Raw genomic sequence first — 25,706 nt, 5'->3', positions numbered from 1 at the left:
TGCAATTTCAACATGTTTTTAATCGTGGAAAAAACCCAACAATCCAGCAGGAAACCACAGTCACTTTACTTTTTCCACACAGCTCACGGACACACAGCTGTGCTCACTTTCACATTTAGTTTTTCCAACAGAACAACAGCAAAACCAAAACTGACTGCGATTCAAATGCAGCTGAACCCGACCGTGACAAAAAGCAAAACAGAATATCACAAAACGAGGACTCCAACAAATTATTTTAGATCAACTGCAGGAAGACAATCAGCTGATCAAAGCATGGCTTTGTAGAGGGTGAGAGAGTGACGCAGAAAGGGTTCCTCCTCCATACACACCAGCAGATCCTTCAGGATCAGCCGGGTCACTCTGTGAACACCTGGTCTGGGCAGCACACACACCTGACACACAGACACAGTTTCTGTGTTACCCTCCCTGCATGAACCTGCTGGTTGTGTTGCGACATAAACACATGCTCCTGCTCTTCAGCTCGCTTGGCTGCTACAGATTTAATTTAATCTGATCTCTTAAAACAAAGCAGCCCAGAGGTGATGATCCATCCACCAGCAAGAGTACGGAGAGGACGTCTCCCTCGTTCAGTTTTATGCTCGTAATTATCCTGACATAATAAAAATAATCTCATTGGCAGGTTTTAAAACAGCATCTTTCCTGTTAGGTAGCTAATATGTTGCTTTAGGTTTCAAATATTCTCCGCGATCACACTTAAATCAGTCTCATTTCAAACCATGTCTAAAACATTTTAAAATGAAGGGGAAAGGCTTCTTCTGGTTACTGATAACATAACTGATGTGTGATCTGAGCACTAACTCGATATTGAAAAAGAACATCTGTGCAAAGATGGCGCTCTCTCCATCACTACTCCATGCTTCCTGTCAATGTTTGCTGAACTAGCTGAGGTAAAGTCTGTACAGACGTGGAGGAAGGCCTGCAGCAGCGAGAGGAAACAGAGGCGGCACGCAGTCTTTTCCTCTGGGTAATGGAGTTCAAAGGCAGCGGGTAGAGTGTGCAGCTAACAGAGCGTCCCCATCTATAAACCTACAGCCTGAAGCGCTGCGACTTAAACACACAAAGAATTAAAGACTCAATGAGCTAAACTAACAGTCTTATACAGGCTAACTGCAGCAGGTTCTAGATTTGCTGTGTCTTCATCAGCTGAGGAGGGCAGCAGTTTTACAGCAGCAGGTTAAACATTCACAGATATCAAATTAGAAAAGATGTTTCTGAAATGATCCATTCAGACCACAAAAGAATAGAAAACAAAACTTTGTGCACCCACCTGGCTGTCGGCCTGATCCAGGGGTCTCTTCCTGCGAGGGCCAATGGCAGCCAGAGCAGCGAGGTTGGCCTCCCTCTGCTGCAGCTGAGCTTCCTCTATTTGTTGCAACTGAAAAGAGAAGACAACGAATTCGTAAACATTTATGTTTTCACACATATTTTCTGTATGCATACGTGGACACACTGTCATTGTTTTATACATGCAATATATAAGCCAGGGTTTAGAGGCAAATGCACTTTGCTTGATGAGGCAGCTGTAGCTAAATATATATGACAAATTATGGCAAAGATTTGTTAATCAAATCCACACCAACTTTGTTAAGTGCGTGTCACTAAAGGCACGATATTCACCAGTGGGAATCCTTTCAGTTTGTACCTACTCATACTCTCAGTACTTGTGTAGGTACAGACTTGGCAAAGTGCTAGCTTGTGTGCAGTGCAGAGGTTGAGTGTGTGTGTGGGGGTGGGAGGGCATGTAAATGAACAGATTGTGTTGCTGTGGAGAAGCCTCTGGGGGCGTGATGGCTGCGAGCTACACAGCTACAGCTAAACACGCCATGTGTGGCGTTTCCGCCTCCTTAAATAGCCGCAGTGCTACCGCTGCCTTTCATCTTCCTCACACTACTCCGTCTCCTGCCAGCCAAAAACATCACACACACCATCGTATTATTAAACGAACAATTAGCATGAAAAGTAGCAGGGACTTACAGAGTTTGACTTCCTGATGCTGAAATGAAGCCAGCGATAAAATACGAACTGCCGTTCCCACAATGACCCAGATTTCCAGCAGAATAGAGAAGCTTATGGCCTGGAACATGAATGACTGTGGGCTGCATCTCTCCTTCACTACAACTGACAGACTAAATCTTATCAAGGCTTCAGAATTAACAGAGGTGTGGCTACTTCGACTGACACAGGCCTGCTCGAGTCTTCTAGACTTCATCTCCGTGATGATGCACTGCTAGTCTGTGGGACGGGAACAGCAGGTCACCTCGGCCACTCTTACTGCTGTTACTTCGCCTGTCCTTCCCTTTCAGCTGATCTGTATTCAGCCCACATGTAGCATTGTTCAGTTAAGGTTTACAATCCCTCCCTCTGTGAAGTCAAACAGTCTATGGATGATGCGTACTAACCAGTAGTGTTACCTGACACCCTCCTGATAATTTTAAGTTGACTTTTATCTGAAAAGTGGTCACATGTGGCTCAAAAAACAATCAAGCCTTTAAATTTGGACTTATAGTGGCAATGTTCATGTTATATACATGTTCTTTCTTCACAGTTCCAACCTGCAGTCAGAACAACAGTTTCTGCCTCCCAGAGTAAACAGAGCTCACAAACACCAACATAAACGGGGGCAGGTGGAAGAATGACTCCTGTGGAGGTTTTAGAGAAGGAAACGCACCTCTTTGGCTTTTTGCTTGAGCTGCTGATACTCTGGATCTTCAGTGTGAGAGCGACTCTGTGATCACAACCAGACATGTAATCCAGGATTTAATGCACAAACTCTTCTCAGTAGTTGTTTTCAAAGACACATTGAATCTAAAAACACTAATCGTGTTAGAGTTGTAAAATTCTCGTTTGATAAGAGTGCAGCCTTATTCTGGCTTCACCTACTCTGGCAAAACGCAGCAATCTCTCCCTCTCCTCCTCATCTCTCTTCTTCTTCTGCAAGGTCTCAATTTCCTCCAGGAAGCGAAGCTGAGAACGAACGTCACTGACTTGCGTGTGCCACGAGTTCTGCTGTTGAAAGACAAATTTAACACAAAGGGACCACATGTTGCATTAGTTTGCCACAGGTTCACGGTCCTTTGCAGGCCATGTCTCCATATAAAGTATATGATAGTGCTTCAAAATAACATCTTGTTAACAACATCTTAACAAGTGCCAAGCACCAGGAATGCCACAGTAAACTAGATGGACATTACCTCAGCTGGGTTTTTCAGATGAGCGGCTGATGCATGTATTAACACCTCGTGGCGTTAGTAGATGCATCCCTGCTCGGGTCTTATTCATGCCTGTGTTTTACATCTTTACCTTCAGGGCTGTCTTGCGGTGTTCTGCCATTACAGTGAGTTTCTCCAGCAGCCCACGAAGAAACTCCTGAGTAGCATGAGAAACCAAAGCAACCACATCTGGACCAACATCGGTTACTCCCAGAGCCTGTCCTAACAGAGGGTGCATGACAATATCACATCCTGGGAGTCTCAGAGACTAGTCTGAGACAGTGTCTGTAATAAACATGTGTCTCAGTGTGGATCTTGTACCTGTGTGAAGGATTCTGCTGAGCACCGGGTGAGTGGACAGGAACAGCTGATCCTGACACGACTGCACCACAGCACCAACCGTGCTGGTCAAGATCTGTGCGTTCTCCTCTCTCAGGTTGACTCCAGCCATGGAGGTGACGTCATTAATATCATCATCTTCTCTGGGACACAACACACATTTGTGCTGAGGACGTTTGTGATTAAATGTTGCTGCTGCAGTTAGACTGCTGCTTAATATTCTCTCATCATGCAACATTAGGTGACTGTTGGATCTCAGATGTCACACAACCACCTGCCACAGATGAAGACACCCCCTCTCTGTGACGGCGGATTGTGCATATGAAGGGTGCGAGCTGTGTGAACCAGCACAGCTCAACTTTGAAGGACAAACAGCTGGATGTAGGGCTGCTTTTACACACTTCCTTTCATCCACCCCATAGTGCACCGATTCCAACCACCACAAAATTCCTATTAAAGTCTCAAATGTGTGAACTTTATATCTTACTTGTAAGATCCTGAACTGTCTCTGAATGCAAATTTGGTAGAATTAGGTGGCTCACGAGGGAAGGGCTGCTTTACCGAAAAACCTCCTATAAAACAGCAAAATGCATAAAGAGTGAGAGCACGCCAGGGTCATGCAAGCGTCTCTTGGTGTCATACGGTCTGTACATGTAATTCCACTACACTTTTGAATTTCTAAAGCCTAAAAAACACATTTAGGTCTCCTGAAACATTGTGAGGACACACTGAAGCACCCTGACTGTGTACAATTATTAAAAAAACAAAACAACACCCTCACAATGAAATAAACAACTAGAGGAACAAAAATGAGCTGATTGATCAGTTCTGTGTTCACCTCGACGTGGCTCCAAATCTAAATTTTAACAAAGTTTACCTGAGAAGTTTTTTCCCGAGTATCCCACTATGGGCCGAGTGGTGGGTTTCTTAGATATGCAATTTCTGGACTGGACTAATGTCGTCAGGCCAGGTCTCAGAGCCACTCCTCGAGGCTGGAAAACCTGCATTTTAAAAAAAGGTCATCATCATAAATCCAACACTATGATCATAAAAATGACTCCAGCTGTAAGTTTCTATGCCATCTAAATATCTCATACACATTTGTATAAATATAATAAAAAAGGCTCTTAATATCTTAACTATAATTTCAAATGTTGGACAACAACACCTCTGATTTTTTGTGTGTTTTTCTTTTGTGTGTTTTTGTATAGTAAGATACAACCTGGTTCTCAATTTTTCTAGTAGAACAAGGACAAGGTGTATTTTCATAGTGAGACCTTAGCCGCCACAGGGAAGATAGAGTGGTGATGGCGAAGTCTTTGCAGGGGAACGTTTACACCCTGCTGTGCAGTGGACACTTGCAAGTTTTGTTTTCAGGGGTTTCCAGGTCCAGTTTATGTCGTTCCATGTGTATTTGTATTGTCCGGTGTAGGGATGGGTACCGGTATCCGGTGCCATGACGGCACCGGTTCTGACATAAACGGTAGTAACCAGACCGAAAAGCAGCTTACATTTCGGTGCTTTTTTTCCTGAGCTGTGATTCACTTCTAGCCAATCATTTTACGTTTCCGAGGACAGTAGGCGGGTCCAGGTACGTACGTTCTTTTAGAGCAGAGCTACAGATTAAAAACGCCCAAGGCGAAGCGGTCAAAGTCTGGCTGTACTTCACAGCAAAAGATGCAAACTCAGCAGCAACAAGTGCTTTAAGCTGATACTGTGATACTGTCAAAGGAGGTAACACCTCGAATCTGATGAAACACCTGGCGACGCATAGCATTTTTTTTTTTAAAAGCCGAGAAATGCACCGTATTTGATAGCTTGCTGCGAGACCTCACACCGAGCACATCTACTGCGGGTGTGGTGCCTGTTATCGGACCCGGAGTTAGCAACATCCCCCAAAAACCCGAAGAGGAGAGTCCTGGCCCCTAGCCCTGCCAGTGTAGCAGGAATGATGAGGATGATGATGCAGCAGCAGCCGTTCTTCTCTGCGTGAGTAGCTTCATGTTGTTCGTGTGTAATTTATGTTGAGTAGGCTAACCACGTTATTACATTAATGCATGTAAGGTGAACTAGCAAACACCATCATAGCTACATGCGGCTGTCTTCTTGTTTGATGGCAGATACTCCCTTCACCCTGGCCAAAAAAGCTAAAATGACCAAAGAAAAAGAGGAAAACAGTTAAACATGAGAGGTTTTTGGACAAAGTTTGTGTTTTTTCCATTGTTTAAGCACTGCTTCCAGCCAAGAGTGATACCATATATGCCCCATAGCTGCAGAAAAGGCTAACATTGTTATCTTTTTACAAAAAAAACAGCTAAACATGAGAGGTTTTTGGACAAAGTTTGTGTTTTTTCCATTGTTTAAGCACTGCTTCCAGCCAAGAGTGATACCATATATGCCCCATAGCTGCAGAAAAGGCTAACATTGTTATCTTTTTACAAAAAAAACAGCTGAACATGAGAGGTTTTTGGACCAATTTTGTGTTCTCCATTTTTTAGGCACCGGTTCGAGCACCCTTTCAAAAATACCGGTTTGGCACCGGTATCGGATAAAACCTAAACGATACCCATCCCTAGTCCGGTGTTTTGTTTTTTTTCCTTCCTGTTCACAGTCTATTACCTCAAGTACAGACAGCAGTCTTCCCTCGGCCACTGTCAACTTAGCCAAGTCAACAAATCATAGACCCGTCTGACTACAGTAAGGTATGTTGAACACAATCAGTGGTCTTAGAATCGTCTCCTGGGATGTGAGGGGTGCAGGAAATGCAACCAAAACTAACAAAGTCATGGCGCATTTACAGCAGTTGAAAGGAGATGTGGTTTTTCTTCAAGAGGCGCGTCTCTGCAACAAAGAAGTGAGGCGACTCAAGAGAAACTGGATCGGGACTTATATATCACTCCAAATTTAACGGCAAGGCTAGAGGGACAGCCATACTTATTCGTAATAATATTCTGTTTGAGCAACATAAAGTTATTGCGGACCCAGATTTGTGTCAGGAAACTCGCAGGGCTCACTTGTGTTACTGGCAGCGTGTACGGGCCGACTGGGATGATGAATCTTTTATAGCTAAACTTTTCTCTTCACTCCCAAACTTGGAAAACTATCATCTCATTACTGGAGGTGAGTTTAACTTGGTTCAGGACGCTCTGCTGGATAGATCGTCAACTAAGGTCTGTTCCCTGAGTAAATCTGCTGAAACCCCAGAATCTGTCAAAACTCAGCTGTGGATCCATGGCGACATGCGAATCCTAAGACAAAGGCATTTTCCCGTTTCTCTCATCCCCACCACACATATACACGCATAGACTTTTCCTTATCAATATTAGGTTTCTCTGTAAAATTAGCCACTGGGAGTATCGTGCTATCCCCATTTCAGATCACTCACCAGTTTCTTTTGATGCGTTATTAGCGACCCCGTCTCGACCCATTAAACACTGGAGATTCAACTCTAGCCTGTTGATAAGGGATGACTACACAAAATGTTTCAGATCACAGCTTTCACGTTTCCTTGAATTGAATGATTCCCCTGAAGTGTCGAGAGGTGTACTATGAGAAACGTCGAAAGCCTACATGAGAGGCCAGCTTATAGCTTTGTTTCAGCTTTCTTACACGCCCAGTGTGTTGAATAAGATCAAAGATCTAGATGGCAGATATGCATCGAACCCAGATCCTAACCTCTATACAGAACGTGTGAAACTTCAAGCCAGTCTCAATTTAACCACCACCGCAACAGCTATGGTTCAATTAATTAAGACAAAGCAACGCTTTTTTGAATCCGGTGATAAGGCAGGGAAACGTCTGGCTCCGACATAATATCGGACCCAGAGGGAATTAATTAGAGCTGGGCGATAGAACGATATGTATCGCGATATAACTTTTACTTGATAGAGAAATTAAGCTATCGCGATAGACCTCGCCGCTCTTGTCCTCTTAAAAAAAAAAAAAAAAAAAAAGGTCAGCCAATCCAAATTAAGTAGCGCAGAGCCGAACCAATCACAGCCGCAGCGTCACGTCGCGTGACTTGTTACGTACAGCACAAGTGCCAAGCCGCACGTGTGTTTGTTTGGGAAGCAGCCAGCGGGTAATGGAGGAAATGAGTGTGCCGACTAGAAAAATCAACCGAGCGTGACCGAAGAGAAAACAGATGATGGTTCCAACGCCGGAGAGATTGTCGAACGGAAGAGCCATAGAAGTTCCGTAGTGTGAAGGTATTTCGGCTATTTCAAGTCTGACAAAAAACAGAGTAGCGTGCACTGTAAATGTGCCGAAAGCAAGTCTGGAAATACAATAAACTGGTGCATGCGTCACACTGTGCGCCACGTTATTGTTTCGGTGAAATGAATTTCTACAATACTGTTAATTCTACTCTCTGCAGTGTTTAAATGCTTACATATACACACAGTTACTGTCCGTCCACACATACGACTCGGTTCTGCTTCTATGCCCCAGCTTTGTTTACTTTTTCCCACCGAGGCTTCTAGACTTCTGATTGGCCAACATTTCTGCACGGTTAGGAATCTAGCGCCACCTGCTGCTTTGGCATGTTCATAGCAGCGTTTTCCTTCATTTCTGCCTTTATGTGTGGACGGGATTATTTTTAAAACGAAAACGGAAAATCTCAGTTTTCAAAAATACCCGTGTACGTGTGGACGTAGCCTCAGTCTCTGACTGGAAGCGCTAATTCATCATTCGGCTTTTGTCAGACTAAAGTAACTGTTAAAACTGTTTGAAAAGCTCAGCTATACAACAAGGAGAGATTGAGAATTTCCTTTTAGTTCTCAGTTTATTTGATATTGACAAAAGTTAGTCAGTTTTGTCTGTTCTTCTGTAAAACAAACTAAGATTTATTTTTAGAATTAATACTTTGTTTCCAAGTGGAATTGACAATTTAGTCTGTTTCGTTTGTTCTATTTTGAAACTTAAACGCTTTAGCGGCTGCCTTTTGTGTAGTTTGCAATATTTGCCTTTATTTATCTGAAAAAGTCTCATGTTCCTTAAGTACATCTACCCTGTTGAACTTATTATGGGAAATAAATATTTAAATAAAAACAAGCTGCTGATTATTTCACATTTTACTTGTGAGCAACAGCACATTTAAATCTTACAAATTCTTACAAGTTATTTGGCTTATATCGTGATAGATATCGTTATCGCCTGAAATGAAAAAAACATATCGTGATATGAAAAAATCCTCTATCAGAAGAAACTCTCCAAAATATACATTTTCCAAGAATAGATAGAGATCTGACGAAGGGATTAGGGGGACCAATTACTGTAGCAGAGGTGCAAGAAGCCATTAAATCCTCAAGCACGGGTAAATTGCCGGGCCCTGACGGCTACTCTGCAGAATACTATGAAGCCAATGCTGATCTTATGGCACCATTGTTGAAAGATATGTATAATGAAGCCTTTTCAAAATGTCAATTACCCAAGACTTTGTCCGAAGCTACTATTTGTTTAATCTTGAGAAAAGACAAGGATCCTCTGTTGTGCAGCAGTTATGGACCAATTCCTCTTTTAAATATTGATTTTAAAATACTTTCTAAATTCTCGCACTTTGGCTACAACGTGTTCTGCCACAAATCATCTCCTTCGATCAGACGGGGTTCACGGCCGGCAGGCACTCATATCATTTAGGAAATTTAACAAAACCTGGAAATCATTTCTCTTACTGGTGGACACTATTACTTTACTTCCTGAGACTGAAGTGAACTGAGCGAGGCGACATTATGAAGTTTCTGGTTTTTTTGGTTATGCTTGTTACTCACTTTCTTTTGTGTGTGTGGGTGTGTGACTGGGTGATGTGGCTTGAGATATTTTTATGTGTGGAGACTGGATCTCTGCCGTGTCTTGTTTAGTGTGGACCTGGAAGAGGAAGAATCCAGGATTGGGGGGTGTTGGAGGGTATAATGGACATACATTGTTCTGAAATCAAAATCGACTTTGCTGTTGCTAACTGTGTGTGTCATGGCTGAAATCAATAAAACAAAGGTGGAATAATTTCAAATGTCTTACTTCAGGTTGCATCATGTTAAGTTCTTCAGTGTAATCAGGTAATTGGAGCGCGCGCGCGCGCGCACACACACACACACACACACACACACACACACACACACACACACACACACACACACACACACACACACACACACACACACACACACCTCATTAATGTTAATCCACTTTCACAGCAACGTGAAAAGCTGTGGGATGCTTAATGTAACATGAGGATGTTCCTAAGAAGAAATATTTTTACTGTCAGTCCTGCAAATACAAGACGACCAAAGTCAGGTCCACATTTTAATGCATTTAAAACAGCACGATTCCTCCTCAGTATACCATCTCTGATTTCTGTTTTGACTATATATTCTTGTGCCGACTGCACAGCTGGATTTTTCTTTTTGCATTTCAAGTCAGTGAATTTCACTTTTGTTAAACTGTGAACCTCCATGGATGCTGCAAATACAACAGTGCTGCTCAGCAATGCCTTTAATCACGTCAACATCCATGAATAAGATCACAGATCAGACATGGTTTATGTTTGGTACAATTAATGTCAAATTCCCCCCCATAAAATATTGCATCTGGTTACCTGCTGCCTGTTCTGGAGGGTTTTTCCTATCTCAGTGTTGGACTGCTTTATGCTGGAGGACGGTGTTGAGGGAGGGGGTGTGGAAGCTGAAGCTTTCTGGATGAATAACTGGGGGTCTGCAGTAAGGCAACGCACCGCAGGAAGACTTTTCTGGTGGCAATGAGGAAACAGAAATGTCATCAGCTAAATATGTAACAGTCTAGCTATGATCAATGTGATTCACATCCTTTCAGCAAAGTGTAACGCAGTCTACACAAATGCAAAAAGGTTTTTATTTTTAAATCAATCACAGACATCTGGAGATGAGGAAGCAACGGGCTTTACTTCTCAATACCTTGAGAAAAGGCACCAAGCAGGGTTGTGGAGTCGACTTCAACGTGTCATAGAGCTGCTCCGTAAACGCTTCTGCTTCCAGTTTTCCTTCCTGCAGGTAAAAAAATTCATCAATAAATAAATAAATAAGCTGGTAATTTAATAATGAACTTCATGATAAGAATTAAAAATTACAAACGTGTAGCACAAGAATACAACAACTTATTAACTCTTACCAACAAGCCTCTTTCAGTCTGCCTAGTAACAATACTTTTTGTAAACAAGGTTAAAAACAACAGGAGAAACAAAGTGTCTTCAGAGATGTACCAGCAGACTCCTGACCAGCGCTTGGACATTGTTAGCCACGTTCACAGATCTGGAGTCACTGGAGGCCAGCTTGATCAGCGTTACCAAGAAGTTCTTGCACTTCTTCACACTTTCCAGCGTCTCCTGTTGGTGAAATATTTAGTAATCACATCTCATCTGTTATCTCAGCTGTTATCATCTACTCTAAAAACTCAATTTGTGGCTGCTTTTTGTCGTGTGTTTCGTGAGAGGATATCCCTCATATGGATTCCTGCACTCCTAACTCAAACTCTGTTCTGACTGGCTGCCCCTGACAAAGTTGGTTTAAAGAGGAAGAACTCAGCAGCTACACCAGTATAAGATTACAAAAATTAGTCTGAACTGGAAACTGTGTGAAAAGATTTCCTCTTTGACAGTACAACAAATCCTTGGATTTTATAAACAGTATCAGTAAAAATCTAAATAAAAACTCATTTGATGGCTTCTTGCTGAGCCAGGTCAAGCTGAGTGTGCAGGTGGGAGCTGGGCCTGGTCGCACTCACCTTGCTAAACGTGGGCGCTGATTCCTTTTTAGCGCCTGCTGCCTGAGTGCCAGCATGGCTGCCTCGCTCAGACACCACGTTCACCGTGTGGACAAGAGCTGGTTTGGGGGCAACACCAATGACCTGAACACAAAGTCACCAAAAACTAAAACCAGGAACAGCAAAGAAAAGCCAGCATCACAGCAGCAGGAGCCTCTCTGGTGTTTGTTGCTCATTATTTTTTATGTTTCATTGGAGAGCTCTGCTTTTACTCAACTCGGGATCCTATCAAACTGCAACTTTCCAGCATCATTCTGTTTTCATTAGTGTTACTGATTAAAGATGACGTATTGTTATTAACACAAAGTTCAAGCACCGTCACTAAATGACATTTTTTATACTTCAAATGAAAACAAATGTGTCCATCAGTCGTGTAATTATTGCATCGATTTTTTGGATTTTCTTTCTATACCTAAAAGAACAAACTAACTGTCAGAGGTGCACACAGTCATACACTGCATAACATGCAATCAGTAACTGTGAGCTGCAAACAGACTCCTGTAATTTTACCACAGCAGTCTTCTGGACTGGTGCTGCTTGCTGGAAACTGGAAGTAGGCGTCATCTTGATCACTGTTACATTCTCATTCCTTTTACTTTCAGCTGCTGCACACACCTGAACAGCAGACATGCAGCTGACATCACAGGTGCAATCACACATCTGTCATTATTAAATAACATAGAAAAGCAGCCACGCACATGCACCCACCTGCGGTGCAAGTATCCTGGTGGGTTGACCACTGATAAGTCTTTGTCCCTGCTGAGCCTGAACCAAAGCCTGCTGAGATACTAGCATCAGCTGCCCACTGTCACTGCGGATCAGCATCATACCTGCCATAAATGTGGCCCAAACACTACAATAAACTGATGAATTATCCTTGCAGGTGACACGTCTAACTGAAGTGTTTATTAGCAAATTATAGACAGCACATGTCCAACAAGGTTTTGGAATATAATAAAGGAGGATCTGTAATGGGATTACAGTAGAGCTGGGCGATATGAGATTTTTTCATATCACGATATGTTTTTTTCATTTCAGGCGATAACGATATCTATCACGATATAAGCCAAATAACTATATTTGTAAGATTTAAATGTGCCGTTGCTCACAAGTAAAATGTGAAATAATCAGCAGCTTGTTTTTATTTAAATATTTATTTCCCATAATAAGTTCAACAGGGTAGATGTACTTAAGGAACATGAGACTTTTTCAGATAAATAAAGGCAAATATTTTAAACTACACAAAAGGCAGCCGCTAAAGTGTTTAAGTTTCAAAATAGAACAAACGAAACAGACTAAATTGTCAATTCCACTTGGAAACAAAGTATTAATTCTAAAAATAAATCTTAGTTTGTTTTACAGAAGAACAGACAAAACTGACTAACTTTTGTCAATATCAAATAAACTGAGAACTAAAAGGAAATTCTCAATCTCTCCTTGTTGTATAGCTGAGCTTTTCAAACAGTTGTAACAGTTACTTTAGTCTGACAAAAGCCGAATGACGAATTAGCGCTTCCAGTCAGAGACTGAGGCTACGTCCACACGTACACGGGTATTTTTGAAAACGGAGATTTTCCGTTTTCGTTTTAAAAATAATCCCGTCCACACATAAAGGCAGAAATGAAGGAAAACGCTGCTATGAACATGCCAAAGCAGCAGGTGGCGCTAGATTCCTAACCGTGCAGAAATGTTGGCCAATCAGAAGTCTAGAAGCCTCGGTGGGAAAAAGTAAACAAAGCTGGGGCATAGAAGCAGAACCGAGTCGTATGTGTGGAGGGACAGTAACTGTGTGTATATGTAAGCATTTAAACACTGCAGAGAGTAGAATTAACAGTATTGTAGAAATTCATTTCACCGAAACAATAACGTGGCGCACAGTGTGACGCATGCACCAGTTTATTGTATTTCCAGACTTGATTTCGGCACAATTTACAGTGCAGCTACTCTGTTTTTTGTCAGACTTGAAATAGCCGAAATACCTTCACACTACGGAACTTCTATGGCTCTTCCGTTCGACAATCTCTCCGGCATTGGAACCATCATCTGTTTTCTCTTCGGTCACGCTCGGTTGATTTCTCTAGTCGGCACACTCATTTCCTCCATTACCCGCTGGCTGCTTCCCAAACAAACACACGTGCGGCTTGGCACTTGTGCTGTACGTAACAAGTCACGCGACGTGACGCTGCGGCTGTGATTGGTTCAGCTCTGCGCTACTTAATTTGGATTGGCTGACCTTTTTTTTTTTTTTTTTTTTTTAAGAGGACAAGAGCGGCGAGGTCTATCGCGATAGCTTAATTTCTCTATCGAGTAAAAGTTATATCGCGATACATATCGTTATCGTTCTGTCGCCCAGCTCTAGATTACAGTGTAGACTACAGTCAGCGGGTTGTGCAGCTCACCTGGAGGTATCTGGATATTGGCTGGGAGATGTGGGGAGGTGGCCTGTGGCAGTCGAGGAGTGACTGGCTGTGCAGTTGCTGATCTGGGAACAGTTATCAACACCGTCCTTCCTGTGGTTGTAACCTGTTTCACGGAGGCCACCTGGTTCTGAGGCTGTTTCGTTGTCTGTTGGTTACCTGCACTCACGCCTGCATTTGCAACCACCACAACAGGAGGTGAGGTGCGAGGCCCCGATACTGCACAGGTTGAAGGCTGGCCACTCGGGACGACTTTAGGCGGGGCTGAGACAGAGTCACTCTGTGACATGCTTGCAGCTGTGACAGCGACTTGTATCCTGACTTGAACAGAAGCGTCTCCATCCCCGGGTGCTGCCTGGGGTTCCAGCCTGTTAGCTTCAGTAACCACGTTGTTTGTGGCCATGACTGCAGCTGAACGAAAGAAGGGTTCAAAGCAAAAGCATAGTTAAATACAACAAAGGAGTTTTTCAAACGCGCCGTGGTTTGCTAGACTCAATGTCACCCGCATCGTGCCAAAGTGTGTCTAATATCTCAACCTGTTAGCAAACACCTGTCTCGACATGGAGTAGCTAAAGTTTCATGTATTTGCAAACAAATATGAAACCGGCTCATGTTAACCACAGATCTTACCTGAGACACAACCAACCCCCCCACTCGAAAAACAATTAACACGAAAAGAAGGACACCGGAAGTGCGAAAGTACTCGTTTATTCCAGGTTTTAGGACATTTCTGTGAATTTCTATTTCAGCTGGATCTGACCCATGTATGCTTCGGAAAATTAAGACTCCTTGGGCCTGAATCCAAGATCATTTCGGCCAGTTTTGGTGAAAGATTTCTGAATCCAATCAAGCGAAACTGGGAGCCAACCGGTGAAAATGGCGGCTGTGGCAAAATGTAATGCTAATAATTACAAGACGATTTTATCATTTTCAGCTATAATAAATTCAGGACAGCTACATGTAGAACGGTTTCGTTTTTAAAATGTATGCATGTGTTAAACACCAGGAGCATCGGAGGGTAAACCCCGTTTCCTGCCGGGCTCACATACAGGCTGCGCTAAAGGTTTAAAGCGGGAAAAGGTTTATTTGGTCCTACACGTTTCCCCATCCAAGTCATGCTTACCTAACAGTGAGACAAGGCGTTACCTGTGTGCTAAATCTCCCACACACCGAGGTTCAGTCACATAAACCAAAGGGTCCAATTCCATTTCTGAGAGCTGCTGCCCTGCAGCTTTTACATGCATCCTTGTTCCGACACAGCTGAACCAAATGAATGGCTTGTTACCAGGCTTCTGCCAAACTCGGTTTCATGCTAAAGAGGTCATCTAACCATTAGATTAACGCTGTGTTGGAGTAAAGATGCATCTAAAAGCTGCAGGACAGCAGCTCTCGAGGACGAGTTGGACACTCGTGACATAAACGTTGGAGGAACGAGGCCTGGCGCACGAGCTCACCTGTGGTAGCTTCGAGAACGGTGTGACGTTCACGGGCTGTCCTATGCTGCATTCAAGGGCTGCAGCTAAGATGACCCAGCCCGAACTTTATTAATAAATCACCGCGAGTTATTTCTTATCGATCTATTCTGAATTTCACTTTAAAGGTAAAATAGATGTACTCTTTGGTTTCTGTTTTATGTAGATTTAGGGCCGTGCAGTATTTAGAGCACTTGCCCTCCTTCTCCATAAAAGAAACAGGTAATTAGGGGTCGATCTTCTAAATTTTATCCCCAAAATATAATTTTAAAGTATTTCATTACTCGAAGCTTTTCAACACAGTCCTCTCTGGTGACATCTGGTGGCCAAAAATATGAAGAGCAGCTTGAATCCACAAAATAAAACCAACTGCTTCATAATGATTGCCCACTCGACAGAGTGGAATTCTGTCTGATATTGGGCCGCCGTTGTGTTGCTTTGAACGTGTATTTTTGGGGGGTTAAAAAATGTGGTTTATTTGTTAATAAACTCTCCTTGTTTAAACATGCACCGTTGTGTGGTCTTCCTTTGCTTGTGACTTCTTGATGTTGGTAAATAGAATAATTGAAAAATACCACATTACATATAATAAATACATATAATAATGTACAACACATTATGGAGTAGGCTTCTGCTCTGAGGTCCTGCCTCCATGCACTTATGCAATTAACCGTTAGACAGGTATATTTATAAATAATATTACATTAGGGAAATTTTCCCAGACATATTTTTGACCTGGGGGTTAGAACTGATTGTGAACTGGGAAGAGAAAATGCTTATGAACTTGCAAATTAAAAATATGTATTTAAGGTAACCCTTTTTCATTTTTATTTAAAAAGAAAATGTGTTCCACTGTGCGATGGCCGAACCTGTTCCTTTTCGTGGAGATAATTTCTCCTGCCTTAAGGGAAATCCCTTCACATGGCCCAGAGGAGGCTGGAGTGCAGAGAAACTGGTAGAGATGCAGTTATACAGTCTACCACACAAACTATCAGCTAAAGATAATAAATACATTCAACTGCTGCACATTTGGCAGACTAACATTTTCAGATTAATTAAACAATAAAATATATATTTTTACAACATTACATGTAAAGAATCAAGTGGAAGTTTTTCTAAAGTTATTTAATGATATTTATATTATGGAAGCAGATTATTGACATTTTTCCCTTTTCCTGTTTTCAGATATAATAAACACGCACAAACAAAATCAAAGGGCCAGAACACAAAGCTGGAAAACCCACCCGATCGACCAAAATCAACTCAAAATTCTCCCACACAACAGAACCTCCTCTCTTCCTCGCTGCCTCCAAATCTCCCAGTGGAATGATCACTGGTTCGCTATCTGTCACCATCAAAACGCGAATGATTCACCTGCTTATAAACCAGGGAATCAGACACCGAAGCAGTTAGGCTCTAAATGAAGCTTCGGACGTCACTGATCACGTGACTCTGGCCAAACAAATCAAGCTTCGACACAGCGCTTCTGAAGCACCGGAGCGTCAGCTTCAAGCGGGCCATCACTACCTTACAGTATAAAGTGCATCAATGCAACTAAAGTTGTGATTTGGCAGTATTTGAATAAAATGTAAATGTATTCAGCAGACCTCAGCGATCTAGATGTATGGTTGTAGTAACTCACTGATGCTGCTATTCATACTGTCATTATATTAATATGTACATACATGTTTGAGTACTTACGATTGTTTTTTTTGTACTTTTTATATTTTACATTTATATTTATTATTGAAACTTGCACCAAGGGAGTGGCACTCCAATTTCATTGTACTCTGTACAATGACAATAAAGGCTATTCTATTCTATTCTGATGTCATTGGGTGAGAACATGGATTGTCATTTTCAAAGGTGATAGTTTCAGGTTAACAAAGAAATAAAATTAATCCACAAATTTGTTCAGAAACTTTTACACATACCAACCCTTCTGAAAGCAGCTGGCTTCCTTTTGTCCTCAGGTGTGTGTTTGGAAAGGCCCGAGACTGGGGGTAACAAGACCTTGATTATACTTCCCTAACCTTTCCCTTCGGTTTGCTCCAGGAGCTCCTTTTACTTTCACACATGGTAAGGAGAAGACAACTAGGTGAATATTGCTAATGTCTAAATTAACATCCACTCACAGTAAACTAAAAACATTTAGGTTTATAAGATAAATAAATATAAGTTGTTAACAGTTCTAAGGTTTTATTTCCAACACAGGCTGGCCCGTCCTCCTCTGTTTCTTCACCTTCAGCATAAACTGTCAGCTAAATATTACTCTGTAAACTCAGTAAAGGCTCCTTAAACAATAGTTTGTGCTGTTTCATTTAGCGTACAACATTAATCACTCAAACTGTTAAAATATAGGTTAAGCATCATAAATATAATTAAAATCACCCCCAGCTGCAACATTAAAGACTCAATAATTACGATTAAATATGACATGTATGATTCTCCATAATAGGTACATATGAGTTAAATACATTGTCAAGTGTTTAAACATGTAGAAATTCAGATGTTATTTTAGAGCAGTCAAACCAAATTATTGCATGTTGATAGAATAAAATAAAAGACGATTGCTTCATATTTGAATAAGAATCTGAAAGGATTTTTGAGTCTATTGCATGAATTGCTTTGTACGGGGAAATGTAGTGGAACAAAGCTAATTTGTTTTAAATCTACATTTGCACTTTTCCAATTAAGTCTCTTTTGTTCTTGCTCTGCATCACCCGGCCTCATTCTCAACACATAACAGCCCAAACACGTGCATAACCAAGGAGCTGCCGATCACTGAGATGAGCAGCTACTGGGTCACTTTAGCTCCACCTGCTGGACACATGTTGGACATGCAGGGTGTAGCGTCGCATCTGTGGAGCAAAATAAGTGGGAAATCTCAATGTAAATCAATCTGACTGTAATCCTGACATTCTTAATTTTTCACAGAAGTACATGTTTGTGAAAAACAGGCACACACACCGAGAGAAGCACTTCAGCTGACTTTAGAGCAGGCTGATCCATCCAGGTCACTAGAATTCACTTGAAATTCCTGGAAATTTACCCCTAAAGTCCTTAAAGTTCAAACCAATGACAAGAAAACTTCAATGATTACAAATATTTTAATAGCATAACTCAATAATCAGACAAGTCAAAGTTGTGACTCTCAGACATGAAATTATATTCATGGATCAAGAAGAAGAAGAGGCCACGATTCCAGGGGTGAGCCAGGGAGCCACAGGGAACATCGGTGCATTAACTAAGCTGTTTAGTCCTTTTGGAGAAACACAGCTCCCCATGGATGCCAACCAGGCACCGCTTGTCCTCATCAGCAGCTCTGGCATCGTGGAGCTAACCTGTTCACATTTAACAGTGGACAGTGATTGAAAACGATCACCCCTCAGATACTAATGTGGGCATCAGAAAACAACTTCCTGTTTGGTTTTCAGTTGAAAAGTCACAGACTACCTTCCAGAAACGGTTTTATCCCACTATGAGTGCAATAACACAATGACCTAGTCTTAACCTCAGCAGCCTAATGGCCATTTTAGCCACTTGGGGAAAAGTAGAACTGATTTCAAATCCACAACAGTTTAAACATAATACATGTAAAATAAAGATGCACTCATTGTCCCTCTGCAGGACCTTCAGTAATGTTGCTGTCTCAAGCTTTATTGAGACTGACCAACCCCGAGCTCGTGTTTAAAGTCTGAAAGTCTGCATTACAAACTGGAATTGACTGTTTTACAGAGAAAGTTACACATTAATGGCACACCGCCATCTTTCTTCTGTTTTGAACAGCTGGGTCACAACTTCTGCCTCAAAGTGAGCTTTTATTTTTTGCTAATGTGCTCTAACATGACTGACTGGTGCTTCACTCTAGGAGCATGTTTGGCTCGTCTCTTTGCTATGACTCTGTTCTTGAGTAAGCCAATCAGGACGGGGCAACATTTAGCAGTGTTTCTTTCACACCCAATGGGATCAGTCCTGATAACGTTTGATGGCAGTTTCTGATTGGAAGCCTCTGGACTGAACAGTCACCTGCACGTTTGCACTGCAGAGTAAAACACTGGTCAGATTGAAGCTGCTGCAACAGCTTGAGTACTCCTCATTAGAACTGACGGAACCGTTCTGTTCTCTTTGGGTCATCTACCTTCGCCCACCCAGCAACTGTAAGACTAACTCCTCATCCTCTGCCAAAGAGAGACCAGTGTCCAGAGCTGTGTGCTCATCATCTTCATCGCTCACTTTCCTCCTCTTTCCTGCTGTATGCTTCTCATCCTCCTCTTCGCTGTCCTCCTCCTCTTCCTCTTCACTGCTGTGCTGCCGTTTAGACGACCCCATTTCCATCTCGTCCTCCTCATCCTCTGACGACAAAGAAGACGACGAGTGCACTTTGTCGGGATCTGGCAGGGCACTGGGGTCAAACTCGTCTTCGCTGTCATTGGCCAGGTAGGCCACGACCTCGTCCTCCTCGTCCTGGTCCCGCTTGCTTGCCTCCTTCCTGGCAGCCCTCTCCTTCAGCCGCTTCTCTCGGTGTTTGGCTTTCACCTTGCGGCTGTACTCCTGCTTATCAAACTCTTGATCTTCCCGCTTCAGCCTCTCCCGAGCCTTTTCCACATTGATTCCCGAAACGTCCTCCTCTTCTTGCTCCCCCTCATCCTCAGCAGTCACTGCTTGCTGGACTGGTGGCCAAAGCTGCACAGCCTCACCTTCTTCATTGAAAGTCACTTTGGTGTTTACCTGAAACTTTCTCTTGAGGATCTTTTTAGCTTCTTTGTACTTTGTCTCTTTCTCAGTTTTCTTTTCTGGGTCATTTTCAGGATCCTCTGGACTCTGCTGATCCTCCGTCAGATTAAAGACATCCTTTCGTTTGACTGTCAGCAGGTCCAAGTCTCGTAGATCATCATCATCATCGTCATCAGCGTCACCTGCACTCGGGGTTAATGTCTTGGACGTATCCAAACCTCCTTCATCACCACCGTCCTCATCCTCACTGGACTCGTCTGACTCCGAGTTTTGCCGCTCCTCACGAGAAACCTCTCCTTTCAGCTGGGCCTTAAATCTCCTCAGCTCTTCTTCTTCCTCAGACTCCTCCTCCTGCACTTCTTTCTCTACTTTCTGTGCCTGAGCTTTACTTAGGAACCGAACCCTTGGGGCCACAGCGAGGCCGAGGGACAAAGCGTACTCGTGAAGCTTGATCTTAAAGGCATCAAACACCTCTTTGTTCTTCATGAGGTACACCGAGCGCAGGTAGGAAACAAAACACCTCTGGGCTCGCTCCTTCTGCTCCTTCTCCTGAGCGAGGAAGGCCTCCAGCTTCTGCTGCACGTTCTGCAGTTTGTCTGGGTTCACCTGGAAGTAGCCAAACAATTAAGTTAATCAGATCTTATGTAATGTTTTGTGACTACACTTAAATCTGCCTGTTTGAAACCACATATAAATGTATATTAAATAAATGAACTATAATAAATATATTCTGAGGAGGTTTCTAAGACTAGTACAGCTCTGGGTGACGAGATGTGCGGACATAAAGGTTTTTTATTTTGCAATATTTGAAATATAAGTACCACATTAAGCTGTATCAGCAGTATTGGGTTTAGCATAATCATATTATATCTGCCTGTACTTGTTCCTAAATTTGAGTTGCTGTCACCACTGTGAGTCTTCTCCCCAACTTTTCTGTCAGATTTGTAGTGATACTTAAAAAGTTATTTGACGTGTGCACACCTCGTTAGGACGGCAGTTTGTGCAGATATTAACAGTGTTATACTAACGTGTAGTGCCTACACTACTAAGCTCTTCACCTCACTGTACAATACCTTGTGCAATACTTTTTGTAAATAGTCAACAGTGCAATAGACTCAATACTTGAAATGTGCAATTCACTTGTATTTTTATTTTTTATTCCCATTTATTCTATTTATCCCCTTTGTATATTTTATTTATATTTGTCTCTGTATTTATATATGTGTGTGTGTGTGTGTGTGTGTGTGTGTGTGTGTGTGTGTGTGTGTGTGTGTGTGTGTATATATATATAACAGTTCTGTAACTGTAACTTCGGTCGTTGCTGTGCTTTTTTTTGGAAGTCGAATTTCCCAGAGGAACCCACCCGAGGGATTAATAAAGTTCTATATTATCTTATCTTAATTCCTGGGGAGTAATGCAAAGTACTGTACCGAGGGTTTGAAATATCTCCTTCTAAATGGAGTAAAAACATTAAACAGTTATTTTACTGTTTTACATAAACCTACTGAACAGTGTGTGTGTGTGTGTGTGTGTGTGTGTGTGTGTGTGTGTGTGTGTGTGTGTGTGTGTGTGTGTGTGTGTGTGTGTGTGTGTGTGTGTGTGTGTGTGTGTAATGGGTAGATGATGTCTCACTTGTATCTTGTTGATGGGAACTTTCTTCTCCTCCAGCTGCTTCACCATGCCTTTCTCCTCCGAGGGCAGCAGCAGCAGCAGGGCCTCTCCACCCTCCTTGTACCTGGCCGTCCGGCCCACCCTGTGGATGTATGTGTCGGCGTCCTCTGGACAGTCAAACTGCAGCACCCAGTGGACGGCAGGGAAGTCCAGGCCTCTGGCAGCTATGTCGGTGGCAAAAAGCACAGCGTTTTGCTTCTTGAGGAAGTCGTTGTACACCTCCACCCTCTTCATTTGCTGCTGTTTTCCATGCAGCGCCAGGATGGGCATGCCTGGCCGGAGACGGCAGAAAGCTCGGAACAGGTACTGCACCTCCTTGCAGCAGGCGAAGAAGACTATGATCTTCTTCTTTAGGTGGCTCCTAATGAATGAGTAGAGCATGTTGACCTTCTGGTGGAGCTCACACACGATGTAGTTCTGCTCCAGCGTGGCTGGCGTGCTGAACTTGGCTTTTTCGTGCACCCACACATACTCCGGATCTTTGAGACTGAGCCGGCCCAGGTCTTTGACTGATTTGGTTTGCGTGGCAGAAAACAGCAGAGTCTGCCGGGACTTGGGGAGATTCTCCACGATGGCATTGAGCGTATCTGCAAAGCCCATGTCCAGAATGCGGTCTGCCTCATCCAGGACCAGCATGTGGAGGTCGGACGCGTGGAAGGTGGCCGTTTCATCCATGTGCTGGAGGAGTCGGCCCGGGGTGCAGATGACAATGTTGGTACGGTGAATCCTCTCACACTCGCTTTTCAGGTCTTTTCCGCCGATGATGAGCCCTGCAGAAAACTCGTGGTTCCTGCCCACCTTGCGCAGGACTTCAAAGGTCTGGTAGGCGAGCTCTCGGGTGGGAGAGATGATGAGAGCACCGAGGCCGTCCATGGAGCTCCATTGCTGGCGGTAGAGACACTCCAGGACCGGTATGAGAAAGGCTAAAGTCTTACCGGAGCCAGTTTTAGCCGCACCGAGAACATCTTTCCCCTGCAGAGCGAAGCCGATGGTCTGCCGCTGGATCTCCGTAGGCTGCCGATACTGAGCCTCCTGCAGGCCCAGCAAGGTCTTCTTAGAAATGGGGAAGTCGGAGAACTTGACAACCTCCTTGAGGTTGATTTCTCCATACCTGCTCACCAGCTTATCGATGTACTCTCGTTCTACCTGCCACTCGGGCTTCTTCTTCTGCGCCCTCTCTTGCTTCACTCGTGCTTTGGTCCGGTTGTACTTTTTCTTCCATTTCTCGAAGTTTCTGACGGGGTCGACGCTCGCTTTCATCTTTTGGGGTTTCGGTTTTTTCCCAACAGGATTTGGGCCTTTTTTCTCCATGACTAAAGACGAGAATCGCAGCAAGATCGAGTCAAAAACACACACGCTGGACTCTAGATAAACAGCATGGAGAAGCCTGCTCGCCGTCGCGTGTTGAATGACGTAGTCATCCCGCGACTCAAATCTTTAACATGGGGAAGCTTTGCCCTGAACTTCATTTGACAGGCAGAACTGCAAAATATTTATTTATGTATTTAAATGTATTCACAGCGCTGTGTAAAGACAACGGGCGAATAACAAAGACAGAAGTGGGTGCAAAGGTCAGCATAATTCCGCAGTGTTGAATATTTTTACCGTCAAAGGTGGCAGCTGCCTTGGCCAGCTTCAGCCATCCTTCAGAAAACGTGTAAAAACAACAGTTGTGGTTGTCATTCTCACAGAGGACTCACGTATTCACATCCAAATTAAACCACGATGTTGAGTTGTGTAAATCTCATTTCGCTGCTTCTTTTGAATCTTCTTTCACTTTAGGGGTTTAGGAGGTGGAAACATACTTTCTCCTTATTATTTAACATCCTCGACACCAAATTCCTTCAGAATATAATTCAACTTTTTGGGTTAACATATATTTCAGTGATTTGACTGCTGCAAATCAGAATTCCCACTATATGTCTAAAAAAATTCTTCGCATTTGACCAGGTCCTCACCTTTCGCTATAGAAATATTGTTTGTACCACAACACATGGAGTTTGCGTGTTTTCCACATATTTTCCTAGGTCCTCCCACAGATATGCGTGATTGACTCTATAGTCTTGAATGGTAGTTGAAGGAAACGGTTTCCAGGGCCTAATCCGTGGATCGACTTCCTTCGAGGCGTGGACGTCTATCAGCAGAGAATGTCCCTTAGTCTGTAACACAGTCAAATATATTCTCAAGTAATATTCAAGCATGCCATTCAGCGTGTTAGTACGAGCTTGGGAGAACAAGAAAACAGAGACTGCTTTAGATTGTCTTCCCAAAGTGACTCAACTTTATTCTCAAGTACAACAGTTTATATAGAGGGTAAAATTCATGAGACAGCAGATTATCAGTTTAAACCAGTACAGACCAAGATAAGGCAGCGTCTTCCTGCCCTTGGGTGAAGAAGCATCCTTTGTGTAGTTTATTAGTTCAGCTACAATTGTGATTATCTCAGCGACATATTTTCAAGGCACAAAACGAAGAGTTCTTTCATTAGTGAAATCTGAAACAAACCATTTGGCCTTCAACAGGCGTCTAAAAGATTAAGAAACTAATGTAGCTGAGGGAGTGATCTCTGTGGTATTTCAACCTTGTACCAGCCTGTGATTCTCACACATCAATTCTTGGGTCAAAGAGAAAAATAACTAAAACAAAGGGGCCTTATTGAATGACAGAGTTTTCCTGCATAATGTCACTATAAAACAATATCCAGTAAATGCTCCCATGGTACTAAAATACCTAACAGTAGTATATCTCTATGTTTAAGACCCATGACAGTTGGCAGCCTTTCCAGGGTTTACCTTCTCTCTCACTCTATGATATCTTGTTACCCTTCAGCCCACCAGCTACCCTGAACTGGACAAGTGGAAGAAAGTGGATGGACAGAAAGATGGCCCAATTTAAAATCAAAATGTTTAATAAAGCAGGGTATGGTGTAGGGTAGGTCTGCCTTGGGACCGTAGTTGCTGTTGTATGGGTGTGCAGTGGTTCTTGGTGTCACAATTACATGAACTTATTGTGTCAGTGTTTGTGTCACTGAAGTAGCATCAAAACTCTGAGTCTTCACAGCAGGACCTCACCTGAGTGCATCACAGTGACTCTGTGGTTTAGCCCTGTGGCAGACTGGCAACCTGTACAGGGTGTATTCTGCCACTTGCCCTGTGGGATCTGGGATAATGTTCAATGTTCACAGCTAGAGTGGAAAAAACAACTCAAAGAGTGCGAGAAGCAGAAAATATTGTCTTCAATCCATCATTTGTTTTCAACAGACATGATATACAACAGACCTAACGAGCACTAACAGTCTGCTTCTCTATTCACATTTCAAAAACTCCTTCAAAAACTTTTTTGCATATAAGTATCAACTGCTTTTTATTCAGCTTTCACAGCCATCTTATCTACCTCCAATTATTCATAAAGAGCATGCCACAGGCAAAATATGGCAGCAGTAACAGTTCCGCTATAATTTCTTTATTAAAATCATGAAAATCAATTCTGTGTCAGAGAAAATCTAAGAATGATGTTATTGCTGGAGATAGTCCTCGTTTATAAAGTTTGTAAAATGCCCCATTAGTGCTGTGCCATACTGCAGATTTTATTTGGTATCACTCTGATACCAAGCAGGGCCAGTATTGCTGATACCAGTACAGATAGTGGTACTTTGAACTTATAAAGGCACCTCGTGTTGTGGAGAACAGTTTGTGAGCTTTTTATGTATTTTCAAACTTCTATGAAGACCTGCAATGTAAATGTGCCTGTCTTTAAAGGACTTTGTGTTTGTAGCCTGTAGCACCTTTATAAGACAGAAGTCTTATAAAGGTGCTACAGGCTACAAACAGCATAGACCTGAGAGTCAAAAAAACATCATATGTCACAGTGCATGTTTGATGTTTATTTTTTTAATTTCTAAAAAATAATTCATTTAACACATGTAAATATTTATATGTATAAATCTTATCACTCTTTCTAGTATTGATCCGATACCAACACCAGCATCGACACTATCGTTTCGACCCGGTCACCTGTAGGTCCCGCTACAGCCCAGCAGGTGGCGGTAA

General features: G+C 42.7%; 2 protein-coding genes across 2 annotated transcripts; both read right to left on the bottom strand.

Annotated features, from left to right (window-relative positions):
- LOC113007084 (transcription initiation factor TFIID subunit 4-like) lies at positions 1-14,045 on the bottom strand (the record flags this gene model as incomplete). The annotated part of the gene is made up of 15 exons (XM_026143448.2): positions 1-392; positions 1,289-1,396; positions 2,690-2,746; positions 2,902-3,027; positions 3,322-3,452; positions 3,552-3,712; positions 4,057-4,141; positions 4,447-4,570; positions 10,162-10,311; positions 10,496-10,585; positions 10,801-10,923; positions 11,322-11,444; positions 11,871-11,975; positions 12,069-12,190; positions 13,760-14,045. Coding segments are annotated over 15 exons (1,917 nt in total), but the record flags the coding sequence as incomplete, so codon positions are not given.
- A 4,295-nt stretch (positions 14,046-18,340) lies between these two features.
- Positions 18,341-23,064, bottom strand: ddx10 (DEAD (Asp-Glu-Ala-Asp) box polypeptide 10). The gene is made up of 2 exons (XM_026194044.2): positions 21,619-23,064; positions 18,341-20,592 (listed from the first exon to the last, which is right to left on the bottom strand). The coding sequence occupies exons 1-2, from the start codon at positions 22,966-22,968 to the stop codon at positions 19,387-19,389; spliced, it is 2,556 nt and encodes an 851-aa protein (XP_026049829.2). The 5' UTR covers positions 22,969-23,064; the 3' UTR covers positions 18,341-19,386.
- Between the last annotated feature and the right edge of the window lie 2,642 nt (positions 23,065-25,706).

The sequence above is a fragment of the Astatotilapia calliptera genome, chromosome 15 (assembly GCF_964374335.1).
Source record: "Astatotilapia calliptera chromosome 15, fAstCal68.1, whole genome shotgun sequence".
Taxonomy (NCBI): Eukaryota; Metazoa; Chordata; class Actinopteri; order Cichliformes; family Cichlidae; genus Astatotilapia; species Astatotilapia calliptera.
Note: the sequence above shows the minus strand (reverse complement) of the source record. Positions and strands in the feature narration are given on the sequence as shown.

Coding starts and splice junctions, on each gene's coding strand:
- ddx10 (XM_026194044.2), bottom strand. CDS start 22,968: ATGGAGAAAAAAGGCCCAAATCCTGTTGGGAAAAAACCGAAACCCCAA. Junction 20,593..21,618: donor TTCCCATCAACAAGATACAA/GTGAGACATCAT, acceptor GGCTACTTCCAG/GTGAACCCAGACAAACTGCA.